Source organism: Equus caballus, chromosome 18 (assembly GCF_041296265.1).
Source record: "Equus caballus isolate H_3958 breed thoroughbred chromosome 18, TB-T2T, whole genome shotgun sequence".
Classification (NCBI taxonomy): domain Eukaryota; kingdom Metazoa; phylum Chordata; class Mammalia; order Perissodactyla; family Equidae; genus Equus; species Equus caballus.
In genome coordinates this window covers 67,539,790-67,562,271 of record NC_091701.1, presented here as the reverse complement: position 1 = coordinate 67,562,271, position 22,482 = coordinate 67,539,790, and the positions used below count along the sequence as shown (strand labels likewise).

Genomic DNA, 22,482 nt, shown 5'->3' with positions numbered 1-22,482 from the left:
GTATAAGAACCACACTGTAGGTCAGAAGAGTGAATGCGGGGAAGAGAACATTCATTTAGTTGTGTATGCTCAGTGAAGCTACCAATACTTCCTTCCATTTTTTCTGCTAGAAAAAGAAAACATAAAAGTAGAGTCCGAATCTCTGCTAGTCTTAAGTCATTCTTTATTTTGCTGCCTTCAAATCTTTCCTCTCCAAATGGCTGATAAGCTAAGAGCAGTTACGGTAACCATCAGCCGGGTCACTGTGCTGGTTCCTGGCCATGTTTACACTTCTCCATATTTCTTTTAGTTTATCTGTCTACTTTTTCTTAGATTGTGTATAACTCCAGGTAGAAAAATAAAGATGTTTAAAATAAAATAGAACCTTGATTAATGGAATGCAACCACTTGGAAGACACAATACGCTATTTGTTGACAGTTTCCCTCTAGGTAAGAGTCAAATGACCAAACACACACACACGCACACACCCCGACTTTGTTTAAAAATTTACCATGAGATGGCCTGAGATATATATAAAGTACAAATTCTTTAATTTCCAGACAAGAATCACTGACATTTGTCTTAGCAATCAATTTGAAAAAGGCCTTAAGAGTTTTAGTTGACCCTAAACTACATTTGAGGGAACTAAACAAGTTTATCAAAATTCAGGCTGAGGGAATATCATGACCAAATCAAAAGGAGATAATAATCCTACTGTTCTTGACTTTGGCCAGGCCACAGCAGGAAGTAGGAGCAATTAGGGGATCACTGACCAAAGAAGAAAGGAGCCAGAATAAGGAGGGAAAAGATAAAACGGGAGAGTCTGGGATGAGATGTTCTGGGAACGTCCCTGAGGGAATTGGAGAAGCAAGCCTGGAGGAGAGACATTCAAATACGTCAAGGGCTTTTCTCCTTAAGAGGGAGTGGGCTCTGTTAGCCCAAAGTCAGACCTGCCGGCAGTCAGGACAATAGATATTGTTGTTTTAGTTGCTAAGCAGAAACTAAGGGAATACAGCATTCTCTCTTTTCAGCGGGACTCGATCCTGGGAACCGATGTGCCTGGACTGCCTGGGACCTTCAGGGCAGGCCTGGGAATGAAGCCTACCCAACAGGAGACAGAGCTAGTAGATGGACAGAGCCAGGTTCTGATCACATCATTTGAGACCTACACCTAAGCTACACCTAAGACCATTTGCTAGATTTTTCAGTTGGACAATACATCCCCTGTTTCGCTTAAGCCACTTTGGGTAAGGTTTTCTGCCACCTCAAGTGAGAGAGTCCTAAGTGACACAAGATCTTAGCTACCTTGTGAGGTAGCAAGTTCCACATCCCGAGAAGTGTCCAAACAAAGGCTAAGTAAGCGTCAGCCAAGGATTAGGGGCAGGGAACCTAAAGTGGGATGAAGCCAGGCCTACGACTGTAGTAGTGTGCTAGGGCTACTGTTACACTACCACACCCTGGGGGGCTTAAACAACAGAATTTACTGTCTTACAATCCTGAGGCTGGAAGTCTGAGACCAGGTGTCAGCAGGAGCAGTTTCTTCCGAGGCCTCTCTTCTTGGCTTACAGGTGACCACCTTCTCCCCGTGTCTTTGCATCGTCTTCCCTGTGTGTGTCTGTGTCCCAACCTCCTCTTCTCACAAGGACACCAGTTCCATCGGATTAGGGCCCACCCCAGTGACCTCATTTTAACTTAACCACCTCTTTAAAGACCCTGTCTCCAAACGCAGTCACATTCTGAGGTACCGGGGCTTAGGACTTCAGCATTTAATTCAACCCACAAAAATGACCTCCAAGGTTACTTACCACTCCAACATAAAGCAAAATTTAGTAAAGAATGCCAGTGTTTTCCTTGAGAGCCATTTACTCCGCAGACCAGAAATAGAACATCTGACACTAGTGGCGGCTTCCCTGGGCCTCTGAAGTCAGAGTGAGGCTATACTCTTAGAGGAGGATTGTTAGCACTTTGCACAACCCAATCCAACTATATTTACTCATTTATGTTATCTAGCGGACTGCTATTTACTTTTCCAGTGGTTCACATAAGATGAAAAGCTTTGGCAAACAGTGCTAATTAACACGTTTTCACAACGAGCAACACAGTGGGGCATCCGCAGCACCCTGGCAGAAGTGGTGGCATCCACGGCACAGGGACACTGGGAGAGGGCTTTTCTCAAGAATGGTTGTAACTGGGGCCGGCCCCATGGCTGGGTGGTTAAGTTTCTGTGCTCCGCTTTGGCAGCCCAGGATTTCGCTGGTTCGGATCCTGGGCGCAGACCTGGCACTGTTTGTCAGGCCATGCTGAGGCGGCGTCCCACATAGCAGAACTACACGGACCTCCAACTAGAATATACAACTATGTACTGGGGGTATTTGGGGAGAAGAAGGAAAAAAAAAGAAGATTGGCAACAAATGTTAGCTCAGATGCCAATCTTTAAAAAAAATAAATGAATAAAATAAAAAAAATAAGAATGGTCATAACTGTCTTAGTTATACTACAGGGGTTTTGGAAAGATCAAATAAGCATGTAAAGAAAAACTGCAAAACATTGTCCAAATGTGTAAGCTACCATTAAATAAAATGCAAATATTTCAGCAAGAGCAGCTAAGCCTTTTACAAATTCTGTCCAAGCCAGTACATGGAGAAATGCCTCAAGTTTAGGGTTCTAACTTCCATTCAAGTCAACTGGCTTCGAAGGAAGAAAATTCTCTATACAGATCCCAGTGACCGCCATCATAAATCACATCCCCTATCACTGGCTAGACAGTCTGTTGTCACAGCATGGCCTGCATGAGTTTGCATGGAGTGGCTTTGGGCACATTTGTGCACATTTCTAACCAATCAGCAGAAACCATTCAAAGTGTGAATCCTTGGAGGAGCAGCCAGGAAGGGGTGAGGTGTGATGTGTGGTTTTTCACATACAAACACAACCCAAGTTGAAGTTGGATCATTAAAGTGAGAACTGAAAGAAGGCACAGCATCAAGTCCAACCCACTTATTTTACAGAGACAAGGAAACAGAAGTTCAGAGAGGTAAAGTGGGGACATAATTGGTTGGTCAGTGGAAGGTCAAGGCCCCTGCCCCCTTGCCCCACAGTGCTCTTTCAAGGGTGATAATAGTGTGCTGTGGGCCTACTCCCAGGTCCCTACATGAAGTCAAACCAAGACAAGGGCTTGAAGAACCGCCCCTGGATGGGACCAGCGGAGGCAGGGACTGGCTGCGTTAGCATAGTTACGCTTCTAGCAACAACTGTGAATTCGGATTAAGGACGCGGGATGTATGTGTGAGTTGGCTTTGGAAGACGCTTAACATTTTAAACTTTGATGAATCATTAGGAAGAATGAGGTAAGAGGAAAACAGAAAAGCAAATGCCACTTGACAGCCACCCAATATCCTGGATCACAAATGAAAAGTTTACCAAGAAGCAAAATTTTGTGTGATGAGATGAAATGGGGCCAAAAGAGCTCTTCTGCTGAGGTAGCCCCAGAAATGTCAAGTGTCAACACTGGGGTAGGACGCACAGTGAGCCAGGATTTCTGCCCCGGACCCTGTAGGCTGGACCTGGGCTACACTAAGCAGGCAGACTTTGAAATCAAATAATCAGGAGTTGAATGTATGGCTAGGGCGGGGTAAGGAGCAGAAAGCAGGGAGGGGCACCACAAAAACACACGCACACACGCATGCATGCACACACACACAGAGCTAGCAAGATTGTGAGGAGAGAGCAAAGACAAGGGCTGTCCAGGAGTCCATCCTGGATAGGTGTGACCACAGGCACAGGCTGCGTTCATCAACGCTGCAGGTCTCCAGAGCAGCCTGGGAAGTCTCTGAGACGGGCTCGCTCTACCAGGGAGTTGAAAGGAGGCTTGATCTCTTCTATTCCTGGATCTCTGCGGTGGCTCCACAGAACTCACTGTCAAGAGTCTTAACTACTCCAGCAAAGCTGGTTGTGGGGTCATCTTCCTCTCTTTCTCTCTTTCTGGAACCTTCACTAGTTTTCAGACTTAATTCAATGTGATCCTAAATCACAATGCTAAACATCTTTCCTGAAGTGAAAATTAAGTTATGGATTTTTCAAGTAAGGAAAAAAATAGTGCAAATACAGTTACAATAAACTCTTGACCGAAACTTGTCAACTAGTAAACTTTTATGACTAGAAATTCTGCCCTATTTTAATAACTCTGCAACTGAATAACAGATTTTGTTCAGACGATTCCTGTTCTTTTTGTGACATTAAGGAAGAAAACAAACGTCAGCGGTCTTGAGACCTCTGCTTGCTGCAGGTCCCTCGCCGTGCCCATCCCCCCATACTAACATTTCTATAACGTCCCCCAATTGTTTAGCATTTTTACCCACTTAGTATCTCATTTACTCCCGCCAATAATCATCTCAAATAGGAAAGGCAAGAGTTATCATTAATTCTGTTTTACAGTTGAAGAAATCAAGGCCCCGAAAGGTTAACTAAGTTGCCAGGTCATACAGCTAAACAAACTTTGAGGGAAATTTAAAAGGTGTTCTTTTTCACACACACACACACAAAAATTAATGACCACTCTAACTTAACAATTTTGTTTCACAAAGATTTGCTATATCTGCATTTGAATCATATTAGATTTCTAACAAAATCTCATGAACAGAACTAAGAATAACTTAATTAATAGTAATGAAAGAGTAATAGTAATTAATAATAACTTGATTAAGAGTAACGAAACAGCAATGATACTAGTCTTCACCTACTTTAATGAATATCAACATTACTGTCTTATATACTGAAAACAGCATGGGATTTATTAGCTAGAGGCCCTGGGTTGGGTCCCCACTCCACCACTAAGGAGGAAATCTGTTCCTCCCTAGGCTTGCATGGTGGATCCGCCCAACCAGCCAATGTCCATGCTACCAGGAATGCGCACACATGCAGAAAAATAAGTTTGCCACTGCTGGACTCACTCCTACACACCTCTGCACTCACTCATCCCAGTGTTAGGCCACAGGTCCCAGCTCTAGTGTCCTCTGGCTCCTAGAATCTTTGGACATCCTAGCCCTCCACAGGCTCTCCTTGCTCTATCTGTTTAGACACATGTCTTAGCTCAGGCTGCCATAATAAAATACCACAGACTGGGTGGCTTAAACCACAGAAATTTATTTTCCCACAGTTCTGGAGGCGGGAAGTCTGAGATCAGGGTGCCAGTGCTGTTGGGTTCTGGTAATGATGGTCTTCCTGGCTTGCAGAGGGCAGTCACTGTGTCCTCACGTGGCTGAGAGAGGAGCCAGAGGAAGCTCTCCAGGGTCTCTTTTTATAATGGCACTAATCCCACCATGAAGGCCCCACCTGCATGACTTCATCTAACCTTAACTACCTCCCAAAGGCCCCGTATCCAAGTACCATCATACTGGGGGTTAGAGCTTCAACGTACGCATTTGGGGGGACACACAATTTAGTCTAGAGCAACACGCTTCTCTACCCTTAATACCCACACTCTCGAACTCAATTAGGAACCCCGGCTGCAGGTTCTCAGGTGCTCCACCCGAGACCCCTAGAGAGTCAACATGGTCTTTCCACCAAAGGAGAATCTCTGGCTCTCATCAAGCCACTATAAAATATAATAAAACTTAACTATTTTGCAAGGTGTTGTATCAACAAAAATATTTACAAAAACTGTACAAACTGTAAAGCCTTCAATAATATTATTCCCATTTACTTTTATTGATGATCTTGAAATTAGATGGAAACAACGATTTTCTGACTAAGCCTAATTAGCAAACTGAGCATAAAATTGTTCTCTGTAAAAGATACACGAAGACTCTGTGGAATTAAAGTATATTCCAGGGGTTGGCCCCGTGGCCGAGTGGTTAAGTTCACGCGCTCCGCTGCAGGCGGCCCAGTGTTTCGTTGGTTCGAATCCTGGGCGCGGACATGGCACTGCTCATCAGACCACGCTGAGGCAGCGTCCCACATGCCACAACTAGAAGGACCCACAACGAAATATACAACTATGTACCGGGGGGCTTTGGGGAGAAAAAGGAGAAAAATAAAAAAAAATAAAAAAAAAATCTTAAAAAAAATAAAAAAGTAGTATAATAATTATTAAAAAAAAAAAAAAGTATATTCCAGCTGTGAGTAGTAGCATTCCTGAGATAAGGAAATAAAAACAATCCTACACTCAGGCACGTGTGTTAAAAAAAATAACTGATTTGTTTGCTGGTCTAGTCTTCGTTGGTTTTCTTTCTCAGTTTACATTGCACTTACCAGATGAGACCCAGGCACAGAAGATCTCACCTAAGCCACTAGGCTATTTGGGGCATCAGATTCCCCCCAGTGCTGCGTTTCTCCAGCCACACAGAAGTGCAGGGGCCAGCATTCCTAAGGGTGAACGGAGGCTCCCTCTAGGCTGAAGGCCTTGAGTTATGAGTGAAGAATATCAAGGGGACATTAGCAGTATATTCATCAAGACTTCATGTTGGGGCTGAAGGACAAAATTTTCATCCACATCTTAGAAGCACTGAACGGTCCTGCTCTACGGCACCGCTTCCAGAAGGAACACTGATAGCAACACGTTCCTTGTTTGAGGTCAACGATTTCCCAAAATGGATTTACTAGATGAAGGGAAGGGAGGAGAGTAGGGGAGGAAGACGGTTACAGATAACTTCAAATCATGGGATGGAGCTAGCTAGATTTCCACAAGTTCCATACTGCGGTATCCTCTTCCCCTACCTGGAACCGATACCGCGCCCTGGGCTCCCTTCCTTGGTGAGTGGCATTGCCACCCATCTGGTATCCTGTTCACAAAATAACTCTTCTCCCTGACTCTGGCTACACTAGGTCCTGCTCAGAAGAACTCTCAATTTTATTTGCTTTACTCTATTCCAGCTCCCAACGCCTTAGGTGCCTAAATTAACACTTTCGTAGCACCCAACAGTTTCTTTCTGTTGTATTGTCTTCTACTCCCTACGAGAACATGAACTCTGTGCAAGAGGGACCTTGTCTGTCTTGTTCAACACTGTATCCCTAAAACAGAACCTGGTCATTGACTAAAGGCTTCTTTAAGAAACATTGAATGAACACAATATTTAATTGTGAATTAACTCCTTCTATGTGATACACGGTCACCATTAGCAACATTCGTTTTTGCCACTTATATTCAATGTGCGTTAGTTTAATCACGTTACTCTCATCCTAACACTGCTTGAATATTGCTGGTCTGGAGGACTCAGAGTAACAGGAATAATTTGGGAGAGGGAGGCATTTTAGAGGAATGGAGATCTTATCAGGAAGACACAGGGGGGTCTTGTGACAGCTGAAAAATTTGTACCAGTCACTGGTCACTCAGAGCAGAAAGGAGGAAGACTAAGACATGAGACTGGGCTGCATAGACAAAATACTCCCCAGTCTGACTCTGTGCCTACGAACCTATAAGGGGGCTGAGAACACGGGTTCTGGAGTCTGAGTGGCTTGGGTTTGAATCCTGCCTCTGCTATTTACAAGCTGTCTCACCCTGTGCAACTTATTTAACCACTCTGAACTTCCCCTCTCTAAAATGGACACGCCAATGCCTAACTCTAAGGTGTTAAAAGGATTAAGGAAGGGCTTGGAGGTAAAGCATTTAGCACAGTGCCTTTGTAACCACTTTTATGTAATAAGCGCTCAAATGGTATTATAACAACTATTATTATTTTTACAATATTATCCTGTAATTACATTTTTTGTTAAGGTTGGAGATTTTTTTAATTTTTATTTTTTGTTTATCCTCTAGACTCTATGGCTATTCTGAAATTTTGAAGTTGCTAAAAAAACCCAAAACCTTCATCCAGATTGGTGGCAGGCACCACATCAACAAAGGAAGTGCACGAATCGCCAGCTTTATGGCTCAAGAAAAAAGAACTCATAATTTCTCTGAAACTCAGAGAATGAACTAAAATGGCACCTTTCTAAAGTGGGGCAAGTAATGATGATAAATTCTCCACCCACGTAATTGTTTTAAAAAACATAAAAGCAGAAGTCTGTTGGTGTCACCCTTTGCTCAAACTCACCGATGGCTTCCCACTTCTCTTAGAGTAACATCCTCTCTATTAGCGTGGTCCTCCAGGCCCCGTGGGATCCCTGCCCGCCTCGCTGGCTTCCTGTTATTCCTCACCCTCTAGCCCGGCCACTTACACTTGTGGTTTCCTCTGTCCCTCAAGTCATCACTGGGTGGCTTCTTGTCAGAACTCTGCTCCAATGTCACTTCTTCAGAGAAAGCCTCCCAGCCTACCTAAGCTAAAACGGTCACCTCTCCTCAGTCACTCTGGGACCCGTCATCCTGCATTATTTTTGCCATATAGCACTTGTCATTATCAGAAATAAAATCATCTGTTTACTGCCTATTGTCTACCCCAATAGAATGTTAGTCCCATGAGAACTGGCCTTTCTCTATCTTATTATGCACTCCATATACCCCCAGGGACTAGAAAAGTGCCTGCTGCCTAGTGTGTGCCTAATAAATACTTGTTGAAGCAGTGAATTAATCATAGTAATAATACCACCTACTGTTTGTAGTTGAGCAATTATTATGTGCTCTATATTATCTCATTTAATCTTAATAAAATAACAATGCTAGGAAGTTAGGTACAGATATTCTCCGCATTTTACAAATGACGAACGTGAGGCTTAACAAAGCTAAACTGCGGACTTACCCAAGGTCAGACACATTTAAATGTGGGATCTGAACCCAGGTCAACAGCACAAGCGTGCACACAGACACACACACACAGACACACACATACAAGTACTCTCTATAGGTAAACTGGCCAAAAGAAGAATAAAAGGAAACAGGATAGCCACCAGGCTACCTTTCACTTCTACCAGGACTTGGGAAGATGACTGGGTCAAGGCTAGACCAATCTGCACCCTTCTCTTTCTCATTCTCCTAAATGGAATGAAATGCCTGGCCAGCATCCCACAGTTATAACCAAGGACCATGGCCAACGCTCCATCACTGAGGATTCCTCACCATAGTCAAGAGTCAACCACAACACGCAGTAGCATGGTTCAGAGATATGATACTCAGACAAACGCAACCTAACACTGATTCTTTCTGATAATGTCTGAGCTTCAATCTACACATTAGCTTTTTAAAGGAAAGAAAAAATTAGCAAGTTAATGTTTGTCTGCTTACAGATTACCATTCAAAGACACTGTTTTCAGTAGAGAAAAGGCAAAGAAAAGACGCTTAATACTTCAGAAATAAGAATGGAATGGTATTCCTCCTTCCAGTTGGAAAGGTTATAAAGACAAGCTTCTAAGAAAATTTCTTTTCTTATCCACTCTTCAAAGTATCCTACAAAATTATATAATTGCAGTCTACTAAATATTTCCATGGATAAACAGAAATATAATTAGCCAGATTACTTACATTTTCGACTTGTACCAGAAAAGGCAGTAAATTGACACCATATGACTCAAGATAATTAAACAGCTGATATAAACACTCATACTTGCTTGAACTCACTGCCAGTAATAAACTTTATGATCTTTGGGACGTCACTTGGCTTTTTGGTACCTTGCTTTCTTTTTTTTTTAAGATTGGCCCTGAGCTAACATCTGTTGCCAATCTTCCTCTTTGTTTTCCCTCCTCAAAGTCCCAGTACACAGTTGTATATCCTGGTTGTAGGTCATTCTAGTTCTTCTACGTGGAATGCTGCCACTGCATGGCCTGATGAGCCATGTATAGGTCCACGCCCAGGATCTAAACCCGCGAAGCCCAGGCCACCAAAGTGGAACACACACACTTCACCACTCGGCCACAGGGCCAGCCCTCGATCTTTTTATATATAAAGAAGTATTATATTTACTACCCAAATCAGGGTTGTTTGGCACAGTTTGATATTAAATCATAATGAGATACTATGAATTTGCACCTGATTTCAGTTTTTAAAGACAGGGAAATAAGACCTGAGGCCACAACAATTATATAAAGTAGACTTTTAATCATTTATATTTATGCTACTTAGGGAAAAATATATGGATAATGTACATATCAGGGGCACAAAACCTCAATGTTTACCTGATATATTTGGATACAATGTCTCTTTAAAATATATACAGCTACACACACACACACATATGGTTCTACAGGAGGATAATTATATTGCTCCACTATAAGTAGACTTAAGCTTCAAGCTATCTCCCAATAGAAAATACAAAAAGAAAAACTGTACAGAATATGTACATCTATCACCAAAAATGGAAATTCTGAATATTTTGCCATATTTCCTTAAAGAAATAAAAGATTACAGGTAAAGTAGAGGTTCTCCTTGTCCTCTTTGCTCCCTATCTCAGTCCCCTTCTCTTTATATCTTGTCCAGAAAGCTGGGGCTAATATGAGTTTGGAATGAATTCTTCCTCTTCAAATGTAAATATCTTTCTATACATATAGGTGTATCCATAAAAACGTATAACTTTTTAAATTTTTTTGTTTTCCCATTCAACATCAGATTTTTGAGAGCTTTCCATGCTAACATATTGACCTAGTCCATTCCTTTTTAACTTGTGCATAATATTCCATTTTATGACTATACCATACTAAACGTAGCCATATCCTACTTGATGAATATTTAGACTGTTCCTCTTTTTCACTGTGAGAAAGCTGCAGTAAGCAAGATTCTTGTACATGTCTTTCTGAATGTGTGTAAGAGTTTTTCCAGAAGGGTATATACCTTAAGACGCAACTTTCAGGCCATAGGAAATGTCCAATGTGAGCATTACCATGGACTGCTGATTTGGTCTCCACACTGGCTGTCTAGATAATAAATTTGTAAGAGCTGTTTTTACTCTAGTCTGGTGCACACGTCCACGACCACCACCTGAGCTGATGAATTGGTGAGGGGGGTTGCCTCCAACCACAAAAGCTACAGTTCATAGGGAGTTAGCACTGCTCTCTTTAAGTCAGTGAGTGCCCTGGTCAACCCAGCCACCGAAGGTGGAAGAGAAAACAAACAAAACATGACACCAACAACTGAAATCCCTGGAATTCACGTTCACTACCTTGCAACAACGGCCTTTTGTTCCCAACTATGAATAACGCAATTATCAGTAATGCTGTTACTAACAAGTCAGCCTGGTAGCTATGACACAATATGGTAATATATTTCTTTGCAAAGATGTTCTTTTCAAGGGACTATGAAAACCAAATTACTTCCTTTCAACTCTTGGTCATAAATTCTGCTTTTTAGACTCTACAGTTTACAGTTTAATAATAAGAATCTATACTTGAAATAGCTCTAAGAGGCTTTTCCTTTAAAAATTAATATCAACATCTTTGAAGGCAAAATGGGAAAGGAATAGAAAAATAGAAATCTACCCAGGTATAACAATAATAGCTACAATTACAATCATTCTGTATGACAGCTATTACAGACATGGTAGCTTATAGTCACCAAGCCCTAAAACATGGCACTAACGAGGACACAATCAGCCCTGTGTATCTACAGGTTCCACATCTGGAGATTCAACCAACGGTGGATGGAAAGGCCTATGATGGTTACATCTGTACTGAACATGTACAGACTTCTTTTTCTTGTCATTATTCCCTAAACAATACAGTATAACTACTTACATAGCATTCACATTGTATTAGGTATTACAAGTAATCCAGAGATGACAAAGTATACCGGAGCATGTGCATAGGTTATGTGCAAATACTATGCCATTTTATATAAGGGACTCGAGCATCCGCGGATTTTGGTACCTGCAGGAGTCCCGGGTCCAGTCCCCTGCAGATACCAGGGACGACTGTATTAACAATGTATAGTCACCATAAATTAGGGGAGAAAATCTCAATTTGACCAAGATGTTTTTGAGGAGGAATACTAGTTATTTTGAAAAACACAAATATCTTAACTTTGCAGCTTTATTGATCTGTACACTTCTGATAACGTACTAAGTCACTGTATTTTTATCAGATTCAACGGGTCTTGTAGTTATGAGCAACATAATATATCATAAGATTGATAAAGTAATAATTTAGTAAAATCAACTGAACTTCTAAATATGCCAGTCACTGTTCTAAGCAATTGCTGTATTTTATCTCATTTAGTCTTCATTAGAAAAACTAAGAGGTGGGGCCGGCCCCGTGGCTGAGTGGTAAAGTTCTCGTGCTCCGTGCCAGCAGCCCAGGATTTCGCAGGTTCGGATCTTGGGCGCAGACATGGCACCGCTCCTCAGGCCATGCTGAGGCAGCGTCCCACATGACACAATCAGAAACACTCAAAACTAGAATATACAACCATGTACTAGGGGGCTTTGGGGAGAAGAAGGGAAAAAAAGAAGAAGAAGATTGGCAACAGCTGTTAGCTCAGGTGCCAATCTTTAAGGAAAAAACCCAAAAGAAACTAAGAGGTAGGTACTAATAGTATCCCTATTTACAGATGACAAAACTGAGAAACAAAAAAATCACAGAACCTGTCCAAGGCCCCACAGTCCCAAATGGCAGAGCCAGGCTCTGAACCAGGCAGTCTGACTCCGAGCCTGTAACCCTTCACGAATAAGGACAGGGAGAACCCTTCCCCCAGAGAGAGCAGCTATTTCCTTTCTCCACCTTTCTCTCTTTCCCTCTCTGTTCCTCATACGCCCTCTCCCTTGCTTACGTCTAGCTCCACCTATAAATGCTCACGGAGGCTGCCTGGCTCAGGTGATGGCATTTAAGGGGTGCTCAGAAAGTCATTTCCTCCCGAAGAGAGGTGTGGATCAGGTTACAGTAAATACCATACACACAACTCCCCACAACACAAAACATTCTTAGACATGAGGATACTCTGTTTAAGTAATAAAACACAGACCAACACTTCAATGAGAGCAGAAACTTGGAGTAAAATCTTGGAGACAACCATAATTGATTTTCTCAGCCCATTCCTCTCCTTCAACCACAAGATTTCCTTGATCTTATCCATGTTCACGGTTTTATCTGTCCCAAACCTATATCCCCAATCCTAAACTTGGGGATACAGCTTAAGCTTCAGGTTTGTAATCGTTAACCGTCTGCTGGACATCCCCATCTAGATGTTCAAACTAAATGAACCCCACACTGAATTCAGAACTCTCAGGTCTGTATCTCCTTCCTGAGTTTCCTACTGGATTTAGTGGAACCACCATACCAAAGCCAGAAACGTGGGGTCTCCACCCTACTTCCAACATCCAAACCATTCTGTCAACTTTACCTCCCAAATCCATTCCTTCCCCCAATTTCTGTTGCTACTGCTGTTAATTCAGGGCTGTGTCGCCTCTCCCTTGGACTATTTTAAGAACCTTCTCAGTGGGCTCCATGCTTCAAAGCTACCTACCACATTGCAAAAAAAATCTGCGCCCCTCTCCTGCTTTGAACCTTGCAATGGTTCCCTAGAGCTTCCAGGAGAAAACTCGGGCTGCTCATCCCAGCATCCACCTGGCCTGAAGTCTCCCCTCTTTTCCAACCCACATCCTTTTAGTGCTCATCCCTGCACCCTATTAATTTGGGATTCTCTAGGCCTAAATATCGGTTTTATTAAATTGAATAGGCAGCATTTTGATTTTTAAATAACACAGAGTGATACTTGCTCCTTTAGAGCATATATAACATAATTTCAAATTTACTATGAAAATTGTCTTTAAAAACATTTTTTTGTTGTGGTAAAAGTCATTTTTAAAGGAGAAATAATCCTTACTTAAGAAATGAGAAAGGAGCCAGCCTGATAGCCTGGCAGTTAAAGCTCAGCGCTGACAGCTTCAGCCGCCCAGGTTCGCTTCCTGGTCGCGGAAGCACAGAACCCGTCTGTCAGTTGCCACGCACTGGCGGCCCACATAGAAGAACTAGAACGACTTACAACTAGACTAGACAACCAGGCACTGGCGCTTTGGGGAGAAGGAAAAAAAAAGAGGAAGACTGGCAATAGATGCTAGCTCAGAGTGAATCTTAAAAAAAAGAAAAGAAATGAGAAGGGAAAAAGTTGTTTAAGGTCTACCATCTTTCTGCATTTTAATCAAGACTTGTGATGGAAGATGGGTGATGGAAGAGCTGAGAAGCCGGAGCATGCTGAGAGAACTGCAGGCAGCCTCTACAAGGTCCAGGTTAGAAGGATGAAGGGAGAAGGCCATTTCACCAGAGCTCAGGGTCACCCCCAGCGGGTGGAGCCACAGTGAGATACAGCAGCTATCAGAGATGCTGCCTTACAGGGCACAGAGGTCTCCAGAGTTGAGGAGACAGGGCTGAGTCTGGGGAGCAGGGCGGAGGACTGGAGCAGAGAGAGCCACAAAGAGAGAAAGCTGCAGAGGGGTCCCCTGGAGTCTTCAGCTGAGTACTGATCAGCACGTGCCTATGAGGAAATCCAGGGAAAGAACCACCCGAAAGGGTTAGAGAGAACAATCTCCAAAGCTCACATAACATGCTGCACGAGCTAAAAAGAGAGAAAGAAAGGCCCTGGATATTTTTCCCTTCCTCCCTCCCTCTAATCCTCCACCTGTGCCGCTCATCAGCTCGGTGGTTATCAACCTTGGCTGCACATAGGAATCAACTGGGCAACTTTACAAAGTACAAATGTCTGGGCACACCCCTGGAGAGCATGATGTAATCGGTCTGGGTGCAGCCTGAGCATTAGGTGAGTTTTAAAAGCTCTCCTGGTGAGTCTAATGGTTGAGAACCACCGCAGGAGAGATCAGGTCCTGAGGGAAGCAGCCCGCGGAAATCGGCACCCTGCCACGCAGGGTGAGGAGAGGATCTGAGAGCCAGTAGATCCGGGATCAGCAACTACGGCGCAGAGGTGGGTGGAATAAGGGAGAGGATGAGAAGAAGAAGAAGAAAAGAAAAAAACATAAATGCGATCTTCTCTAAATCCTTCGGTGACCAGCTCAAATTTGGCTGCCCCCGTGAAGCCTTCCTTGATTACCCCAGCAGCAGTTGCCTCCCTCTTATAATGCTGATTGCTACTCCTCCAATGATATTTCTCACGCGCTACCTCCCATGTGTGCTCAGCTGGGAGCCCAGAGTCTTGCTCTCTCTTCTAGGTCTTCCTGCTGTGCCCTTTCCCAAACTGAGTGGCTTGTTCATTTGGATACTTAGCTACTATTAAGTAGTAATTAATGGCTAATAATGGTTAACATATTACCCCTTTCAGCTAACATTTGCATGGCAAAACTGACCTTGAGTGTGAGAATTTCAGGGCAAGTCAGAATTGACTGAGTAGATTTTTGTGTGTCCCTTAAAATGTAAATAAATTTAAATCAAATAACACAGGTGATGGCCTAATATTGGATAGCAAAGATTTACAAATTTACAGATAATTAATTGCAATGTATTTTTGTCACAATCCTCCTAACGGCTGTTGAAACATTCAGCAAGGTGAATGTGCCCTTAAGATAAATTCATACTTCTAGTCAAAGAAGTCTAGGGGGCCAGTCTCGTGGCTGAGTGGTTAATGTTCCACGTGTTGTGCTTGGGCGGCTGAGTTCGCAGGTTCGGATCCCAGGCGTGGACCTATTCGACTCATCAGCCATGCTATGGAGCCATCCCACATACAAAATAGAGGAAGACTGGCATGGATGTTAGCTCAGGGCTAGTCTTCCTCAAGCAAAAAAAAAAAGAGGAAGATGGGCAACGGATGTTAGCTCAGGGTGAATCTTCCTTACCAAAAAAATAGAAGTCTAGTTAACATCTTTACATAAATTAGCCTAGAAATATATCTGCTGTAAATTCCAAAGTCTTGAGATTTCAAATAAAAAGAAATTTACTTTTTTAGTAGAGATATTAAGCATTATTCTATTGGCCTGAGAAAGCCACTTTCCTGAGAAGGATAAAAATCTAAGGTCAAAATTAGAAATCATTTACTCTGTGCTTGTGTGGGTATAGGTGTGTGTGTGTTGTGTGTTTAGAGTGATAGAACAGACAGATCAGGTTATTCCCTGAAAAACTGGGCCCAAACTGTAGAACTGTTAAAATGCTAAGTGATTCAAAATTGGACATGCTATTTTAAAAACCTGTTTTCTGGTATGAATTTTTCTTCATTGTGAATCTATATAAAGAATTTGTGGGAAAAATCCACATTTGATTACATTAAGATATTTCTAATTTTTATGGTAGTGTTGACTCCTAAAAATAAACTCCCGATAAGACAGTCACAAAATATTGAAAAAACATACACGCATACACAAGAGCCAGAGACAGATCCCTCCTTGCAATCTGACAAGGAAAACACGAAGACAATGAAGTCATAGGAAGATCATTCTCTTCATCGACTGTTTAACAGATGATATTCTTCCAATGAAAAGTCTACACTGTCATCGCCATACCTGCAAACCCCCAAACCTCAACCACCACCACCTGCCTGGGCTCCCAAAATTTTCATCAAAAGAAACACAGCCCTGCTACCTCAATATGTGGGCAATAATCTCACTACGGCTATCAGAACCTTTTAAAAGTAGTTAAAATAATATATTTTAATGAACAGAATTAAAATCTAAAAGAGGTGAATGACCACAAATTGATGAAATCCAATAGGCTCTTGGGAGGAACAATGTGACCACAGAGCTGCCTTCTTCATTATATCATTAAATAAGAAAAGGACGGTGAGTTTTGTACATAAAACCAGAAAATTAAGGTTAACTGAGCCTTAGGTTTTTAAGTAACGAGTAACTAATAATACTCAGGGAAGAAAAACAAGTATAAGCTCATGTAATTACCAAAACTAGTAGTAAACCTGCGGGGATTTTACCATGAAAATATATACCTCAGACAAAAGGCAGAGACAGAAAGGAAACTTCCTTTCTTAGCATGTGAAAAGAACCTACCAATTTCTTTGAAAATAGAACCTATACGCATACCCTGTACTGAGTCAACATTCAATTAATGCTACTGAGGGATTAAATAATGCATTCTAGGAACTCCAGTCACCGGTAAGACCTAACTTGTTCCCTTCTGGGAATAAATGGCTGTGATTCTAACAGCTGAGGTGAGATCCCACTCACACAGCCAAACTGAAGAGAAGCGTCTAATTCATCACGGTCGCTCCACACAGCTCAGAGAATGTAAACATGACCTGGACAAGGTTAAAGGACATTCCATGTCCTTACTATTACAGGACTCTCTTCAGACTTGTCCCCATGAACGTGCCCTGGGGACTGTGTAGGTCTGGGAACCATCCGCACAGTGCCCGACTTTGTTTAGTGACAACAAAGGGGTCAAAGATTTGAAAAAGAGAAAGAACAGGACAAGCCTCCCAAAGCAAAACCAAAACAAGCAAGAAAAAATATTCACAATTGTTTGGGAAAAAGAATAATGCTAGGATGAAACTTTAAATTAGAGAATATTTTCTTCAGTTAGTAAAAGGGAAATTAAAGAAAGATCAATGTTTCTCAAATCTTGTCTCATTCTGTTTTTTAGTTTCTCATAGAAACAGCAGATTTAAAGATTACCACATACACACAAACACACACAGTTGCTTTCTTTTAGTTAGGGCAACTTCATATTTTAATGACAATGACCTCAATAAAACACATACGCACACAATTTTAATGACAGGCATGCCATACTTTCCTATGACGTAAGAATGCTTAAGTCTGGCTGGTCTACATTCTAGAGTCAATGACAAAACAGAAAGACTTATAAAGAGCAAGATACTGTTCAATGATGTTCAGACAAATACTAATGGTCAAAGACATCACACAACATGAAACACTAGGCATTTACAGATTTTTTCAACTAAAAAGATTACATGGGAAATTTCAGGTAGAAGGAAAATTTTTAAATGTCCCATGTCCATGGCAGATAAAAATGCAGAGACTCATGTAATAATCAGGAAAAAATTACATAAGGATCTCCTCCACGTACTATCATGAATTAGGGATTATGGTGGGTCACATCTAAGCTTTATTAAACATAATGGATATCTTCATACACCATGTATTCAAGGTCTTTCTGTGACAGCTAGTGGCTGAGAATAACTGAAGGCTGAAAAAACTTAATCCTCTTTATCCACTTAAGCCTTCCTTCATAAATGCCTGGGACAGGTAGACCCTTCAAGGTCCAGAGAATAATACAGCTCCCTAAACTGGTGCTCCTATACCTGAAAATATTTACTGTAAAAGTCTCTTCTTAGCACACAAAGAGGAAGCAGCATATTTTGTTGGTTTCTTTTAGACAATCCAACTAGGTTCACTACTTCCTTCCTTTTGTTTCTATTTTAAAGAGAAAGAGCAACAGAAAGCCCATGCCTACCTCAATCCCACCCCAACACAAATTATAACACCCATAAATGTCCTCAAAGGAGCTATAAACTAGGAAAAGATAAGGTTCAACTGCCGAGGGGCAGCAATAGTAAGCACATTCTTACCTGATATGGCCGATCAATTCAATAAGCTTGTGACTAAAAAAATAAGCTGTCAGCTCAGACACATGACTCAGGACTGAACAGACCCCAAAGAGCGTTGTAGTTCCATTCAGGTCTTCCAAGTGCCAGTAGAGAAAGGTGAACACGAAGCCGTATCCAAAACCCATAAACCAAGCCACGAACAACACCGAGCCGTACTGCACACTGCAGAGCAGTCTGATTAAGTCCCAAAAGTTGAAGGCCTGCGAGTGACTCGTGGTGGTTGGGGTCTCCTCAGAGGACTCTGTGGAGTTGTTCCTCTCCACCTGAGGGATCTCCACCTCTTTTCCTTTATTTTCATTGTTTTTGAAGTGGTTGTAGCGGAACCGGAACTGAGTAGCAACAATCAGGGCCATGGTCATGAGGACTCCAAAGACAATGAAGACGATCTGGTAGTTTCGGTACTCGGGGGGCTTACACCCCTTTCCATCGATGAGCACTTCCATGTGGGTGTAGTCAATCCCAATGCCCACGGACAGCATTGCCAGGCCCCAGCCCAGGGAGCCCCACATGCGCTGCAATCCATAGCGGTCTCTGTGTTTTCCCAGATACTGGAGTGTTACCGTGTCCACAATTGTGACAGAAGAGGCACTGAAAAATTCTCCTATTATGACAACCATCAAGATCACCAAGAATATAGCTTCAACTTCTTGTTGATCATAAACAAGAGTGACTTGGTCAGAAGGTAAAGATTTGGTGGTAGTGACAACAGTAGTGGTTATCTCCCTGGTTACACTTCCTGGGTGGGCAGGGGTTGCTGTGCTTGGGTTGGAGGTCAAGCCCATAACGTGGTCAGTAATTTCATCTGTTTGAGGCTGCAGAGTGGGTGCACTGGTCTTGTTTGCAGCTGTCGAAAAGATGACAGTTTCCGTGATATTGGGCTCTGCCTCTAACATCATTGGCCAACTGGAAGAAGGCAGGTTCCTTTTCTCACGCATTCTTGGTGACGTGGTAATGGAAGAGAGAAGGGAAGCATTCGTTGGCAGGACAGTTAACAGATGACTTGCGTTGGTGGGGCGAGCAGTGGGGGGAATCTTTGGTACACATCTCAAGGTAGCAGGTTTGACAAATCCGATGCCCAGGTTGAATAAAACCCAACACAAAAGAGAAAAGAGGAGAACAATTTTGCCTTTTTTAAAGCGATCTGCAATGACACCCCAAAAGGGGGCACTGCAGAATTCAATGAAGTATCGAATACCTACTAACAGTCCACTCTGGCTTGGTGACATGCCCAGCTGTTTATAGTACACAGGCAAAAGTGGGTAAAGAGAGCCATATGCAGAGTAAAAGAAAAAATAAAAGACCTTGGAAATCAGAAGATCGTTGTTTATTTTAACACAATGCTTCTCCATCCAGTCTATTTCCTCCTCAGGAACAGCAGCCGTTTCTGTGGAGGAGGGGGTTTCATTTGACGGCGCTTCTGGATCCCTGGAAATACCATTAAAGGGATCAGCAAGCACATATTTTCTCTTCTGTTCCTCTTCATCATCTGTTAAGATGGCAACTTTATCATCTGTCGCCATGGCTTACCACCACCATCAAAAAGTTTATGACCTTCCAGATTTTGACTGGTGATCTGTAAAGTAAAATTTAAAAGACACCTTAGTATGAAAATGGTAACATTTAAACATAGAGCTTCATCTCGCAGGAAACGGAGGAGTTCCAAACCATAGCAAAAATAATAATCGTGAGAGAGAAGTTTCACCATTTATCACTTGCAGCCACGCAATACTGATAAACAAAAATTCCTTTCAAAAAATCAAATACTGTTTGTGGCCAATGACTGACTAATTATATTTTCTAACAACAGGTTTATAGCTCAGGTTCTTCAATCTTTTCATTGATTCCTAGAGAAAATGTATAAATGATAGGGATTATGTCTAAACCAAATATAAAGAATTGAAAATAAATAGTATTTATAGTTTCTAGGTTTTCCTTTTCAAACAAATCCACTGCACTATGAAGTCTACAATTTTTAGAAAATATTGGTAGCTGAAACCATTCAGTCTCTAGACAAAAACAGAAATAAGCTCTTAACCACGACCACAGTATAGTGAGAGAGCAGGAGCCAATTGCACACTTGCAACTGGAGTTGGTCACTCAGCCATGACAAAGATACCCTGGTAAGGAAGTAGTCTTTTTGCTTATATTGCATACATTTCTCCAGATATGCTTTTACGGATTGCAGTTTAAGAAAATGTCAGAAAAAAATAGCAGATAGCATTTGCTGAGCACTTACTGATAGCATTTGCTGAGTGTCAGGCAACATTTATAGATTTTTATATGTATTAATTCATATTAATCACAATATCCCTACTATCTTCTCCATTTCACAGATGAGAAAAATGAGATGTGGTGAGCTTAAATAACTCATAAGTGGCAGAGTGAGGATTTGAACCCTGATATTATGGCTTCAGGACGCATGTTCTAATACACCACACTTAACTGCCAAATCTTGCATTATACATAATAAAATACTATTAAACCTTTTTATGAGACAGGGTATTTCAGATAACAGATAAGGAATATATCAATGGTATAAATTTACAGGAACTGTGCCACATTCTACCAGAATTTCCCTTTCTTTTATTCTACAAATGATCAAAGAATCAAAAGGTCTTACTTGCATCAAGATTTGTCAAGTTGCAATGAATGGATTCTGATGTAGGAAGCGTATTCACTAAACACTTATTAATTCCTTTCACCTTCTATACCAGAGAGACATAGCTTCACTTGCCACCCCATGGAACAGATCTTGCTCTCTCTTTTCCCAAAATGAATAACTTTCTGAAAATCATCCAGAATCACACTTATAAACATTTTTAAATCTCTACATAACTCCTAGGCAGACAATAAAAACACAACTTAATGAGGCCTCTGTAATCAGTCAATTCATCTTTTACCCCCAAAAGCCAGGTGTCTACATAGCTATAAGCTTTCAAATGTTCACGTGGATTTTTTAGATTTAAAAAGAATTTTTTACTTGAGGTAAAAATCCATATAACACAAAATTAACCATTTAAAGTAAACAACTCTGGAATTTAGAACATTCACAACGTTGTGCAACCACCACCTCTATCTAGTTCCCAAATCGAGTTTTTCTTAATGGTGAAAAGAAAAACCTTTTTTCTCCACAAAACTTGGAGGAAAAGCAAAATCCAATCTTTTGCTGCCCAGCTGAAAGATTTTCCTCAATGTTCTATACTTATTTTTCTTTCATCATTAGTGCCATCACCAACCAGGTCAGCAGCTCCAATTCCATTTCATTTCCTGAAAAGGACAATAATTCTCCTTTGGACTTATTTTCTAAATTAATCTCCATTTCTGAGCTCAAATCTGAAAGAATTACTTGTCGTTTTTAAAATGTATAAATCTATATTACACTTCTAGGTGAAGATGGCAGACTGAGCGCATCTGGTTTTACTCCATCCCTAAACCCACTAAGATGATCACACACACTTACTTTTTTAAAGTCACAATCCAAGCTAGGAAAATTAAAGAGCACCTAATAGCAACAAAATAAAATTCTGGAAGCCAGAATGTAGTTAGATAATTGGTAATTAACTTAGGAGATCTGAGAAAACTGAAACCTGGGTTGACAGTGGGGAAAGCCAAGAACTAACACAATTTATTACTCAGAACCCCTCAAAGGCTCACGGGTCGGCCATATTAGGTTTATCTGCAAGTAAGAGAGTGTGTGTGTGTGTGCGTGTGTGTGTGTATGCGCGCGTGTGTGTGTGTGTGTGTTTGTGTAACTGAGCCGGAGTGTGCTGTCAACATACAGTTGATTAAAAGTCTGAACCTCAACTCAAAATGCCCAAGCAATCCCCTTCTCCACTCCACATAGCTAGCCAAACAACTAGAGGTTCTCTCCTCTGGAGAGGACAAACAGAGGTTCCACAGTCATGGAGCACTAGGCAGAACTGAGAGGAGGGGTACCATACTGAAAACAGGGGCAGTAAGTGAACATACGCATCCTGGATTCTGAGCCCTGGCCCTGCCCCCAGCCTCCATCCCACTTCCCTCACTAGGTTCCCAGAGGCTGGGAAGGCTTTCACCCTCCAGGCAGGAAACTAGAAGGTTCTTCTCTGGAGAATCTGATTAGTCCAAGAGGAATGACCTCCAGATCCTGATAGT

At 41.8% G+C, this 22,482-nt stretch overlaps 1 protein-coding gene across 8 annotated transcripts in view; it reads right to left on the bottom strand.

Moving 5' to 3' along the window:
- The window catches only part of MFSD6 (major facilitator superfamily domain containing 6), a 72,186-nt gene that overhangs the window by 30,320 nt on the left and 19,384 nt on the right, over positions 1-22,482 (bottom strand). For all 8 annotated transcript variants that reach the window (XM_070241432.1, XM_001501990.6, XM_023622225.2 and 5 more), the window contains exon 2: positions 18,310-19,921. In XM_070241432.1, the coding sequence (XP_070097533.1) occupies positions 18,310-19,868 (1,559 nt within the window). In that variant the 5' untranslated portion in view covers positions 19,869-19,921. The remainder of the gene's footprint in view (positions 1-18,309; positions 19,922-22,482) is intronic.